We start from the raw sequence: 14,224 nt of genomic DNA on the forward strand, positions 1-14,224 counted from the left end.
ACTGCATCCTTGTAATCTCTGCATCAAAAGTTCTTTCTAAGGCTACTCTCCCAGACTAGCTGGATGCATTGTGTCAAGGCCAGCTGGCAAAGTGAATTCTAAATCTTGAGATAGTTGTCTAAACTTCAAAACACCAAAAAAATCAATGATTATGTATAAAGGAGTCACAAGACTGAAATAAATGCAGCAGAGTCAAGATGATGCAAATGAAGGGCAAAAAGGACCCAATAATTACTGTTTTAACAGTTTGAACATATCTACATGGTGCAAACAATGCAAAGTTGCTTGCAGTTTCACAATGTCAACAAAGTACAGAATTAAATATAGAGAACTGCTAAAGCAAATAACCGAAAAGAAGCATGTGAGTCACCACATACAAGAGACAGCCGCTGCTCACAGTATAGAGAATAGCAATCTGCAAGAATCTGTGCGTATTCTGTTCTACTTCCCCTGCTCTCAAGTTCCTCCATCAATGGCTTGATCTGCAATTCAACAGATTTGGGAAATCATCCACAGAACTATCCTTCTACTGTGCAAGATGAACAACCGAGTCCTAAGCCCCACTGAACATGAATTACCTCGTTTGCAGCTGCCTTGAACCGGACATAGAGTATTGAAGTTTCTGCTGCCTCAGATAATGGTGCTTTGCCCTGTGAAGCAGCAGATTCTTTGATGCCACTTTGGACCTTTTTCCAATGAAAAGGGTAGATATCATTATTTTTTTGGTGAAGAAGTGGAAGTTATGATTTATAAAGGGTAAATATCTATCAGCTGTGTAAATCTTTGGGCTACAACAGACAACCCTCTTTTAATACTAAAGCATGCTATAGAATTTCTGAATGACCGAGACATTGGTATAGATTGACATAAATGTCATACGACATAGATTACTTAACAATTACCTGCTGTGACACCATTTTCAGTACTCCAAGTACATGGGTTCTCACCATACTTAAAGCTCGAGACTGTTCCACAAACAGAGTACAATTACAATTCAATTCACAAGAATGAATCATCATATCAAAAAAAGAGGTTTTCAAATAAATATGCTGCAACTTCACGAGTTACTGTTTGTGAACCAACCCAGGCCACACTTACAGAAAATCCCTTTTCAACACTTCGCTAGTGAATCTAGGCACAAATGGTGCAGTAACAGCTGCACTTTAAATAACCCTCTTGAATGTCATCTACTTGAAATTGAACTCTGAAGCAAAAAAACATATCTAGCCACCACTTACAGGTTCTGGTGATCCAATAAGAGAAAACATACTAGATTATGCCTTCTGACCGTATACTTAACAAATCCAACTAATAGTCTGCTTTATACAATAGACACAGAGATATTTATGGTGTGAGCATGTGCATTTCTGAATGTATGTCTTCGTTACATCACATGCTAAGGATAAATACATTATCTCTGTCTAAGTATTAAGAGAGTGTTTACATAATGGATCAAATGGCACCTGTAGTTGCCTGAATTTAAGGAGATATACAGCTGAATCTGCATACTGTGGATTGTTGCCAACATATCTGTCAATAGGTGTGTAAGTTACAGACGAACAATCTGCACATGTCTAGATATTCTGAAATTTCTAAAATTAAAAATGTTACAGCTTACGAGATGCATTCATCAAGCCGTTTCAATAAAGGAAGGAAGTGACCACTTGCAACACTCATCGTTGGTGCATAGAATTGTGTTGCAATCTAGGAGAAAGCAAAGTGGGATTAGCTTTGAAAACCTTTGCAGATACATTATCAACGTAAACCTTATTTAAAATCCACATTATATTCCACATTTTCTAACCAAAAAACAATGTTATATTATTTTTTTTATGAACTGCTCTTGGCAAAGACATTGAAATTATTTCAACAATGCATTCCACTTACGAATTAACTAGTCTTTTGAGAGATTATTGTATGTGGCACTCATTCTCTAACTCATCAAATTTTTATCAACTGCTCTAAGCAAGACACTGAAATTATTTCAACAATGCATTCAACTTACGAATTAACTAGCCTTTTGAGAGAGTATTGTATGTGGCACTCACATTCTCTAACTCATCAAAGTAGTTGAGTTTATTACGTAATGCATCTGCAAATTCAACCAATTTATCCTTTTCCATCACCTGCCATTCTTGCCAAAGAGTAACAAGTAAAGCATTGTTGATTGGTCTGCCCTGGAAACAATTTCAGCATTTTCGCACATGCTGTAACATTAAAACTTTCAGGAACACAGCAAAATATGCAAATGGTGGATGATGCCAAAGTGAAGCATGAAAGAAGCACTTTCAAGTCATGTTAAACTCTCAGGCAGCCATTCACCTACAAATAAAATGAACCGAGAAAATATGAAAGTGACACACAAAATCTAGTGTATGTTCCTATTCCTCTAGCAGCCAGCCTGGGACACTCAGGTCCCCGCTATCAGTTATCATTTGTACACTTCACAGGAGTTTGCAACCTTTTCAGCATTTGAACTGGAAGAGAATTTTTCCCATGAATACATTTTGCCACATTCTAGGTCAATCAAAGTGTCAACTGGTTATTCCAACATTACTTGTTTGCCCCACACCTCCTATAATGTGAAATAATAATTTTAAATTGTTGTCAGATACTCTTTTTTCCATGCTCTGGAGAGATTTCCAACCGACCATTTCAACAGCTTGCCCATGTGCCAGAGCTATTAATATGAACTGCTCTCCAAGGTGACTGCGGTAGAATTTTGAAGGCTCTTTTTCTGAAACTTGAGGCATCCAATTATTGGACGTAATACTCCAGTCAGCCAAACTTTTTTATAGGTTATTGGATTGTAATGGTTGTAATAGGTCCCTGGCTTTGTCTCAAACATATGTATGTCGCATTCAAAACTGCAACCTTCTGCATACCTTTAGGAAAAAGAGGGCACCCCCTAATTATTGACTACAAACTATCCCTGAGTTTCTGCCAAATCATAACCTACAAAACACCCTGGTCTCATGCTTGCCAAACCCAGGGAATTGCCTCAAGGGTCCTCTCTTCCCACTCAAGACAGCAATGCAAAGAACCTCCTCCAACACATTAGAAAACAGAACAGCCACACATTCTGTCTTGAACTTGCAGAGTACTACTTTAGCATAATCTGCTTTCCATTGTCTTATGCTAAGGTATACAGTCTTACCTCCCATTTATATATGCCAAGGTATACACGCCATCTCCTAAGCACAGATTAGCAACATCATGGTTGATAGCTGCTTTTGCTCAAGCAAACTGCCTATAGGCTCAATTGTTTTGCAAGGCACATTTATGGAGGTTTTGGTATATTTGAACCTTGTGAAAACAAACACGTATGCACACTCTTATTTTGACGTAGTTGCTACCTTTAATTCCACTTCTGATCATGTCCTTCAACTGACTGATCTATGGCAATAGAATAGAGCGAATGCTAGGGGACAAAAGACACAGAAACAATCAGGCCAATGGGCAAAGTGCATTCACCAGTCTTTCACAAGCATCATGCAAAGTCTTGGTCTTTGTAGCAACAGCTTGATGTTGTGCTTGGAGGTTCTCAAACAGATCTATAGTGCCATCCAACTGCAGTATTGAAAAGTAAAACTTTATCAGTTCACCAAGATTGACAAAGAGATTCGTTATCTATAGGTTGCATTGGAGCATAGAGCAAATACTCTCCTGCCCAAGAATATCATCACAAGTCTGCAAGTGCTCAGATAGTGTATTAACATATTGCCGATACTTCTCCTCTGTCTGTCTTCGTGAACAATCAAAACATCAAAAACTCCTAGCCTTTGTTAGTAGAGATGTTTTACCAGTACATGCTATGAGATGAACTTAAAAGTACCGACCTCATACTTCATTGCTGATTCCAAGTCTGTAAACCACTTGTAGAACTGCCAAAAAGACCCCATGTTTAATTAGTAACTCTGATTCATCTAAGGTTAAATGCATGTCATGCACTGAGTCAAAATAAATGAACTGAAAAATAAGGAGGAAAGACTTTCACGGACCAATGCCCATTACAAAGGTGCTGCCCGTATATTGATTTTACTTCCAAATGTAAATCTAGTATAAGAAGCCCGACATCTCGATAACTCAAACAGTAAAACTATATCTCCAGTCCAAGAACTAGCAAACAATGCAAGGCCATGATAACTCATTCAATTAAATAATGCCAGGTAGATTCCTAGGTATTTGATAAAGCTCCAATGCTTCAGCAGCTGTGGCATGCATGCAGGCAAAGAGCATGTATGTGACCCGCTCCTACCCAAGGTTCATAGTGCCATATTGAGCAGCCTGGCACATGCATTTCAAATTTGTTAACATAATTCCAGCCAATATGATTGATTTAAGGCAGTGATTGTGATTCGGAGGACTGTAGAAGAGGAGAGCGAAGCTAAACAAAAGTCAATCAAAAATGGCAGCAACGATGTGACCCCACAGGTAAGAGTCGGATATGCAAACACAAAATGCTCACATTTGGATTAGAAAGTAGTAGCCTTTCATTGGCTAACAATAGAAGATAAGAAGACAACTCTTCTGCCATTATTTATCATAGATGGGTATCACACTCCTTTGACACTTGCCAAAGGCATTTCAGATACATCATTGGAGGCTTTAAGAATCTTGATTGTTGGTCATAGACCTTGTTCACATGAAATGTACTTTGCAGACTAATCAATTGATCCCTCAACCAAAGGCATTAATTGACTAACAAACCCCCTTTCAACTCACTGCCCTCACCCTTGGTAGTGGCATTGTATACATCCATAACACCATACAAAACCCTTGTTTTGCACACCCTAGTTGCATTGAACAAATGTTACATGTAGATGTCATGCCCTTAAACATTATTTTAATTGGCTTAGGGTTTACAATGTTTTGATGTTTTGATTCACTTTATTTATCGCTAATTCAAGAGGCTCAACTTTGGTAATCCCCCAAATCCTAAGTGCCCAATGGGGGTATCATCCAAGACAAGAGAATGCAGATGAACAAAGGAAGCACACCAAATTGCCCATATCTTTGATATAAGAGGTGGTTTATGACATAGAATGAAAGAAAACTTAAAACAATAACTCACTCCCCCTCACTCTCATTCACATAATGACTAAACTCACAACTCAAGTAAAAGAATAAATACTCCATATCTCCAAAGATCCGTACTTCTCCAAAAATATGAGCCATGTGTAAACCGTTGAAGCTATGATGTGATGGAAAGCTAAAAGAGGGAGCGAAGATAAGAAAATACAATGTAACGTGTAATGTTAAATTCTCCCCATCCTGTAACTTTACATCTTGTAAATACATCAACTTCTTTATCAAATGCTGCTTGAGTTATAGGGTTTGCTAATGGTTAAAGCATTAAAGAGACCAGCCTACCAAAAGAATATCAAACTTCCATAGAAGTATTCTTTAGGTTTGGTTTTTTCTCCAAATTTGTAGTGCATTTGCACAAAAGTTTCCAAAGCTCCCATCTTGCTTCCAATGGCTTACTAGTCATGCAGCTAAGCGATCTCTTGTCCTTGGTCCCAATCATAGATTTCTTCTAAGCAACAACTTGAGCTAGTCCTAATGCCTTTTGATCCTTTCAAATCTTTACCTACCCCCATGCACACCTAAAGAGCTTAATAACTATTCAGTTTTCTCAATAGTTGTTTGGCATCTAAGGGAGACTCCATAGTGTAAGCAAAGTTAGTGTGCAAATTTAAAGGCTTGCCATAAATATGCATGAAGCAATGTCAGATTTAAAAAAGGACATTTGCAATGTCAATTGGAAATACACCGTTTTGCTTCTTGTCAACAAGTTCCAACATATTTGGTGGTGCCTTTTGTTGCATCCAAATAGTACTCCATTGCATGAGAAAAGTTCCACATCCTTCTTAGAGGAACTATTTGCTTTTATACAAAAGGACAACCCCGAAGCATTAGTATTGCAATGAGCTTACATGTAAGTCTTTACAATCACATAAGTGCTAGGAAAAAACACTAATCATTGAGGGGTTACACTTGATTGGCATTGGCAACATCTCCTACCACTCCATGTGTTACACCAGCAACTTGTATTTGACCTCAGGTTCACTTTGTCCACATCGCATCTAGTGACTGGTCCTTTTGCATGCACCATGAATTTTTCCTTCCACTATTGTGGTAATCTTGTTAGTCCAATCTGGCTACATTTCTAGCTTGCAAATATGGTTGTGCTTCTTGCTTGCACTGTGCACGATGGATTTTGAATCTCATGTGCCTTCTTGGCTTGTTTTTTTTCTTATGCAAGCGTCATATTCACATTAGTGGGTTACAAGGTGTTTCTCTACAAGATTTTACCTTAGCTCTTTTGGAGCAAGCCTTTGTTTGTGAGCATCTCATGTGTTAGCAATCATGTCATTCTAAGTCTTTCTCCATGTTCATCACCTAGTTGTGAACCTCATTTTGAGCCACACAAGGACATTTGGAGTTCCAGAAATGGTCATGTCCATCAATCTCTACAACCTTGACATGTCAACTCGACACAATGTGAAGATACACTAGGGTTTCCAGAGAAAACATTAAGAGTTTATGAATACGATTAACATAGAGTGAACCCAAATAAGGGTACAAAGAGAGAATGAGAAACTGATGAATGAATGATGAAGGGGTGATATACAACTGGAAGGGGTGCTCAAGGAGTGGAGGCTATCTAAAAAGGAGCCTTTCTTCTTCAAAATGGTAGTAATGACCTGATTAACACTTGTAATTAAGAAGAAGCAAATTCACATAAAATGAAATTTGGCCCCAAAACTTAGCGCCGCTTGTAGTATTTCTTTAACTTATATTGCAAATGGATAGAGTACAACTGAGATTCTTCAACCTCCTCTACTAATCCCAAGTGCCTCTTGCTATCATGAATGACCAACAAGCCTTCAAACCAATTTACCCCTTGATTTGCTAGGGGATTCTAGAACAACAACATGCAATCACACAATTCCACAAACCAAATTGTCACCCCTTGTGATATTTCTTTAGCTTGTATTGCAAATGGATGGAGTCTAAGATTCTCTGATCTCCTCCACTAATCCAAGTGCCTCTTACTATCAAAACTAACCATCAAGCCTTCGAACCAATTTTCCCCTTGGTTTGCATGGGGATTAGGCTTCACCCTCCTTCTTGAATTCTCTCTCACAATGGCTAGAATAGACTTTCACTAGCCCCCAAAAATGCTTTTTCCACTTACATGGGCAAGTTTTGCCAAGTGGCAGCTTTCTAATCCCATTTTCCAACATTATCTAGCTTCTTAAATGAATTTCCAGAATATTAATTTTGAAATTTGATTTAATAATTATTCTAGTGCCCAGAAAAATAATTCCACCAGTTAATAATTAAATTGGTTCAAGTATCCCTAAGCAGTTATTAGCCATTAGACCAACATTAATCAATTAATTAATGCCTAGTCTCTAATGTCACCACTGACATTAATGGCCAATAAATTGGTCTAGGCCGAAATCTAACATTGGGTACCACCTAGTACTTGTCACGTATAAACTTATTACAACTCTTGCCTTTGGCATCAACTGATATTTTGGGATCTTGGGTCACCCACTATAAAATAATTAACTTGCACCTCACATGTGCAAGTCACATTAGCACGTTTGATTAACCTTTAATCAAATGCTAAGCAAAGCAATAAAATTTCACATCCTCATGACACTACCATCTTTTACTATAGTCTAGATTGTTCCCACCTCTTACTCAATTGTCTGTAGCTAAACTGAGTGATTAGAATGGATAATGTACAACTCAACATTGAGAGGACTTGGGTGAATCTAGTAGCACAACTTGGCAAGAAGATGATCCATTATGAAAAACACTTGCTTGTTGCCATAAAACCCCTTGTCCTACAACCACCCTATATGGGTACCCCCCTTGTTACACAAACACCTCATATGGACACCCCTTTGTTACACAACCTCAAATTTGCCATAAACCAAATCCATACATCTTTACACCAATTGGGAATAGAGACAGAGATTTGAGAATACACCCCTGTAAAATCACATGTACCAGCTCTATGGAGGTGAGGTCGAGTATAAGGAACACTACATTTGCCAATGGATAATGCATTTTGAGAGATCAATGCTACTACCTCTTTATGGAGGGTTTCAAACCTCAGACCTTAGACCTTTATACCTAATCATGGAGTTCAAGAATCAAATAGGTTTGGGGCTATGCCTGAAACCAGCCTTCCTTCTCAGAAAGGGTGGTATTAACCTGATTCAACAATAATGGCAGCAAGGAAACAAATCACATAAACTGAAATGTACACTTTACCACTTAAATCCTGGACAATGGACAACCTATTGCAAATGGATGAAGTACAACTAAGATTCTCTAATCTCATCCGCTAATTCAACTGCCACTTGCTGTCATAAATGACTAGCAAGCCTTCAACCAAATTGCCCCTTTAGTATGCTCGCAGATTGGCCTTCACCTTGCTCCTTACAAGACAAATTTAGCCCCAAGTTAAAGATTGGCTAGCTAGCCTCTTGGATCTCCCTAAAATTCTTCAATTTTCGCTGCTAAGGTTCAAGTCTTAGGCCCTCAATTTTGAGCACACACATGTGCAAGTGACATTTGCACATTTGATTAACTTTTAGCCAAATGCTTAGCAAAGCATCAAAACTTCACTCTCATGATAATTTCTATTAGAGCTTCAGCAACATAGGGAGACCCTCATGATAGATAGGGGGCAAGCGCTATCGAACTAAACCAAACAAAGAATCGTGACTAACTTCTTTTCTAGGGCAAGCACCAGTACTAGTACCAACACGCTCACTAGTCCCTCACAAGATATTGCTCCTTTAGCTCAAGGCAAACCACCATTTGACACGCATTGTAGGCCCTACTGGACACAGTGCATACAAGGGCGAACAGGCGTAGGGACCCCAAGCAAGCTAGACAAGCAACAAAATGAACTGGCTAGGCGCGCAAGACAGGGGGCAAGGGGGCTAACTGAGGGGCTACGGACGAAGGGCATGCAAGCAAGTGGTGTGCACAATCCTAGGCAACGTGCAAGCAGTGGACAGGAACCCTAGGCGAGGTCTTGATGCATCCCCACCATCGCTTCTCTCTCTCTCTCTCTCTCTCTCTCTCTCTCTCTCTCTCTCTCTCTCTCTCTCTCTCTCTCTCTCTCTCTCTCTCTCTCTCCCCCCAATTTCCGCACTATGCATTTTTAGAGCCAACTCCGCATATCTATAATGATGCAATACGAGCTGGCTTAAGCCAGCTAGACCAGCATAAACCACTAGAGGATGCCACTAAATCTCTACCGAAGGTTTTACATACAACAACTACAAAGGCATTCCCATGTAAGATGGGCTCTACTGCACCACACAAATGCACTGCCCCTCAAAATGCTTGGTATGATGATGAGTGCAGATAGCCTACAAAGGGATGTTACACTAGGGACATGCGCACACAAGCATGCACTGAATGTCTTCCATTGTCTTGTGCAGAAAAAGAAGATGAATTATCTAGCCAAACTACAATATGAGATGTATCAGCTCTTTTGAGCAGGAACAACAAAAAGGCATGGAGAAAATTTCACGGTAGACGACCCCCAATTCAGCTGACATCACCCACGGTATGGCATGAACATGCTAGTGCACTATATGTTCCATCACAAGAGCAAATTCCCTGTCCATTAAACTCTAGGCCAACATAGTGTGGATTCTTTAGGAAAAAAATAGTGAGGTATGTCATTTGGAGGTTAAAGAATGGAAGAGCACATGATCAAGATGGCCTTGTGGCATAATATTTTGCACATGCATATTATGCATTGGCCTCTATATTGTCAAATATCTTCAATAGAGCTATATGTGATGGGTTTCCAACAAGTTGGTGTGACCACACAATAGTGCCGATTTTTAAAAGCGGAGATCCATTGGTTGCTAACAACTACCACACTATTATGATTGGCCATATGCTAGCGAAGATATATGCCTCTATTGTGGAGCATGAGTTGAGTTGGTGGGCTGAAACAAAGGGGATACGGTCTACAGGAAAAGCTGGCTTTCGCCAAAGATGCAATTCATTAGACCATCTATTCAAACTAAGGGCCTTGATTGAGGAGGGAGGATTACGAAGGCAAAAAACCTATTGTTGTTTCGTGGATTCCCGCAAAGGTTTTAATCTGGTACCACGTGCAAGACTCATGCAAAGGTTGCAAACCATTGGGATACCAAAGAATATGCAATGGTGTATTTATACATTGTATGTGTAACCAGTCTTCCTTCCGTGGATGGGTGGTAAATCCCTGATTACAACTTAATTACAACAGCAAACAATTAATGCAAATCTGAAAATACAAATTTACCTACTGATCTTGGACAATGCACACCGGATTGGGTTGGCACCCCTTTCGGTATTACTTTAGCTTTATTGAAGAAAAAGTTGATTTGCAATGGGATTCTCCCAATCCCCTTCGCAATCCATCCACAGGCTGTAGTATAAGGCTATATGAGGAGTTTAAAAGTTTATGTCCAAAGCATTAGGGCTAGGAAATACAAAGCTTAAAAATTCTATCTGAATAGAAGGACTGATGAGGTTCGTCCTTCTCCTGCTGGTGGCCTTCTTCTTCTTCTTCTTCTTCTTTTGCTCCAGTTTCTTCCTCTTCTTTAACAGCAACTAGATAGGCCTTTTGGGACCTCTTTGTGGTGTGGCAAAACTTATCGGTGTGTCCGGTCCTTTTGCAGAAGTCACAAAAAATCTGATCCTTATTGCCTTTGTACATGTTGCCAACATATAATGCTTGTTCATCTCTGGAGGTGCTTAGTCCTTCCTTAGTTTTTAGCTTCTTTTCCTCCTCTAATAGTGATACTTGGATATCAACAAGCTTAGGGTTTGGCATATTGATTAGAGTTGATTTGTCCCTTGATTTGGGCACTTAATTGGCCTTCACCCACTTCAAAGACGATGAAAATGCCCCAAATTCAATGGCTGGCTAGTCCTCCACCTGAATTTAGCTGAAATTCACCTTCAGCCCTGAAAAATCCAAGTCTTGGAGCTTCCAATTTCTCGCATGCTTCCCGAGGCTGCTACTAAACCCTAATTTATGCTGCAAATTAAAATTTACAGCAGAGAAATTCGCAATTTCTCAGCCTCCAAGGGTCCAAATGCTGAGATCTTCGAAGCAAGGCTGTGAAATGGCTGGGAGATGAGAGAGAAAGCTATAGAGAGAAAATTCAGAGTTTTGTCGCAAACTGAAAATCAGTCAAATGCAAATGTTGCCTTGCCATAGCATCTTGTAGATGCAAAGAACTGAAGAAAATCAGTCATTTACTACTACTGCTCTATCTCAACAGCCTGTAGATGCTATCACCTGCTGTTGATTGGTCTTCTTGTGCCCCTGGCTGCCTCAGAAGGTCCTCCAATGGCTGCAAATCAGACCAATAGCATCTCCTCCCTCTCTCTTGCAGGCTAAATACACTAAAAATGCCTCTCTTCAACCTCTAAAGATGTTTTTCAGTCTTGCATGGCCATTTTGAACAAGTGGCAGCTTTCCCAAATGGTTTTTCCAGCATTACCCATAATTAAATATTAATTTTCAATCTTTAAATATTGAAAATTAATCTAATAATTATTTCAGTGCCTTAAAAAATAATCTGACTGGCCAATAATTAAATTGGCTAGGCAACTTCCATTCTCGAGTGTCTCTACGCCATCTTTGACCATCAGATTAGCGTTAGGTACCATTAAACGCCACTTCTCTAGTGTCACCAACTGACACTTATGGCCAAATGAATGACCTAGGCCAACAACTGACACCAGATACCACCAAGTACTTGTGCACCATAACTTATAGCAACTTTTGCCTTTGACATCCCGTGATTTCTTGGGGTCCCGGGCTCGTAAATTTACTCTAACCCTAGTTACACCTCACATGTGCAACATTTACTTAACCATGTGATTAAAAATTAATCCACATCTTAAGTGAGGTTTCAAAAATACATGTCCTCATGACAACCCTCCCCCTTGAAATCCTTGCAATCGTCCTCGATTGCACTGCCAAATGCATCAAAAGCAAAGTCATATACTGGAATTTCCATAGGGCATAATAGTCAACACAACATGTATACTGTTGCTCAACCATTCCATATGCCCAACACATGCTGAAAATTAACAGCCAATCATAACATAACATAAGACTCGCAAAGAATCTAAAAAACATTGCCAGATTATCATATGACATGTCCATTTCTCATGAGCTCAACTCATCTGGCAAAACCAAACCATAGTATAGAGAAAACCAAGCATAAACCATGGTTGAAACATCAATGGTATCATAAGACATGTTGTTGTCCACAAAACCAACTGAATACCACTAAATATTAATGATCATACACTAAAAACCAACATTCAATAATCAGCCCCTGATGTTATAAGATTCGAGATACACACTCGACTTTCTTATATACTTAAAATATATATAGCGAATATTATGCTGGCACAGAGAGAAAATAGATGAGAGAAAAAAAATATGTAGAGAGAGAGAGAGAGAGGTAGAGAAATTGGCAACACACTAGGGACTGGAAGATGGGCCAATCCCCCCCCCCCCTTGTGGAGTAATATTATTGACAAGGAGCAAGCTCCTCCGTTATACTTAAGCCAGTTCTTACTTGTAGATCTTGGAAACAAGATCACGGTTCCTTGCACGGTATACAACCGGCTAACACTTGCACAACTTGAAAGTTGGCACCTTTTGATCCTTCTTGAGTCTCCTTCTCTCCTACACAATATGTATAGCGCTCTCCTCTTGGCGCTTGATTTTAGCAAAGCTTCCGTAGCACTTGCGCCTTCTCTTCTCCTCTTGGAACTTGATTTTAGCAAAGCTTCCGCAACACTTGATTTCAGCAGAGATTCCGTAGCACTTGCATCTTCTCTTCTCCTCTTGGATGCATGCAAAGTGATGCTTCCTTTTTCCTCTCTCACACCCAAGAAGAGCCTCCTCTTTTATAGGCTTTCAAGAGCTTCTATTCTTGGAGAAAGACTTGAGTTGATCTTCATGCAAGATGTGGTTATTCCAGGATCTACTCTGGAGCACTAATTTCGAGATATCTCTTTGTGCATTGTTCGGATGAAAAAACATCCAACACGAAAGTTGTAGATCTTATTGTTTCCGATAACCCTAACAGCCCGTTTTTAGAGATCGTCTTTCTATCGCGAGATATTTTAAAAATGGATTCACCATGTCTTTTTTAAAAAGAACAGCTTCTCAAACTGTACTCTTAACTTGTGGTCCATGCAACCACCTTAAGGAGAGTTCATTAAATTGCCTTGGGCCTCAACCTTAAGATTAACTTTCACACAAAAGCTTGTGCCTTTTTAGACCTTAGAAAGAGAAAATCACTTCTCTCCTCACTTCCAGAGGATCACGTCTCTTGTCTTTCTTAGTGAGAGAATTACCTCTCTTGTCTTTCTTAATGAAAGAAAAGACCTTAAACCTTGACTTGTAAGGGAGAGGATGACCCCAAATGAATGCAATGCTCATTATACACAAGTAAACGTTCCCAAGCGTCCCCGGATGCACACATAAATACATATACACAATGCTAATGCACTTCCTCTTCTTAGAACTTAATCCATCTTCATTTATGCGTAACTCCTTAGTTCTTGTGTACACTCTTATACTTGACACGCTTCTTTTTTCCTTCATAACTTGTATTGCATGTACCAGATATCCCCGTCACAGTGCTCTAATTACCCCATTAAGTGATGCACTAGAAATATTGGTCTCTAAATAGTCTCATGGCCATGCTAGATCATCATCAATACTTAAAGAAAAGTGAGTCATTAATTTATTGATATGAATTTATTAAATAGAGAATGCTAATAAGCAATCAATTTAATGACACCTGATTATCATTAACTGATACTACACCAAGCATAACCAATGCGATACCAAGCATAACTGATTATACACCGAGCATAACGGATGCAAATGGTGAATAATTCTGAAACTTCACCAAGTACCTTCTGGAACCCTTACCCCTGATCTTCCTCTTTGTGTACCAAAATCTACTCTGGTACCTGTATTTCATTGAGCTCTTCAACCTCTCGCTGAATTTTAGTGGATACATCCTGTGGCACATCTCCATGAAAAGGTCTAAGCAAGCCCACATGAAAGGCATTGTGTATCCGCTAGTGTGGAGGCAATTTTAGCCTATAGCATACATCACTGATCCTCTCCAACACTTAC

The 14,224-nt window shown here is 39.4% G+C and overlaps 1 protein-coding gene across 5 annotated transcripts in view; it reads right to left on the reverse strand.

The window, feature by feature from the left end:
• LOC148013507 (sec34-like family protein) overlaps positions 1 to 14,224 on the reverse strand; it is a 131,768-nt gene that overhangs the window by 62,675 nt on the left and 54,869 nt on the right. For 3 of the 5 annotated variants that reach the window (XM_087668548.1, XM_087668546.1, XM_087668549.1), the window contains 9 exons: positions 3,840 to 3,884; positions 3,667 to 3,741; positions 3,475 to 3,570; positions 2,049 to 2,126; positions 1,619 to 1,704; positions 1,464 to 1,530; positions 903 to 965; positions 579 to 686; positions 378 to 482 (listed from right to left, as the gene is read on the reverse strand). In XM_087668548.1, the coding sequence (XP_087524674.1) occupies positions 378 to 482; positions 579 to 686; positions 903 to 965; positions 1,464 to 1,530; positions 1,619 to 1,704; positions 2,049 to 2,126; positions 3,475 to 3,570; positions 3,667 to 3,741; positions 3,840 to 3,884 (723 nt within the window). Of the gene's footprint in view, positions 1 to 377; positions 483 to 578; positions 687 to 902; positions 966 to 1,463; positions 1,531 to 1,618; positions 1,705 to 2,048; positions 2,127 to 3,474; positions 3,571 to 3,666; positions 3,746 to 3,839; positions 3,885 to 14,224 lie in introns of all 5 variants that reach the window. The other 2 variants (XM_087668547.1, XM_087668550.1) reach the window with 2 other exon arrangements.

Source organism: Lygodium microphyllum, chromosome 26, assembly GCF_053477565.2.
Source record: "Lygodium microphyllum isolate KBCC chromosome 26, Lygodium_microphyllum_v1.1.10, whole genome shotgun sequence".
NCBI classification, from domain to species: domain Eukaryota; kingdom Viridiplantae; phylum Streptophyta; class Polypodiopsida; order Schizaeales; family Lygodiaceae; genus Lygodium; species Lygodium microphyllum.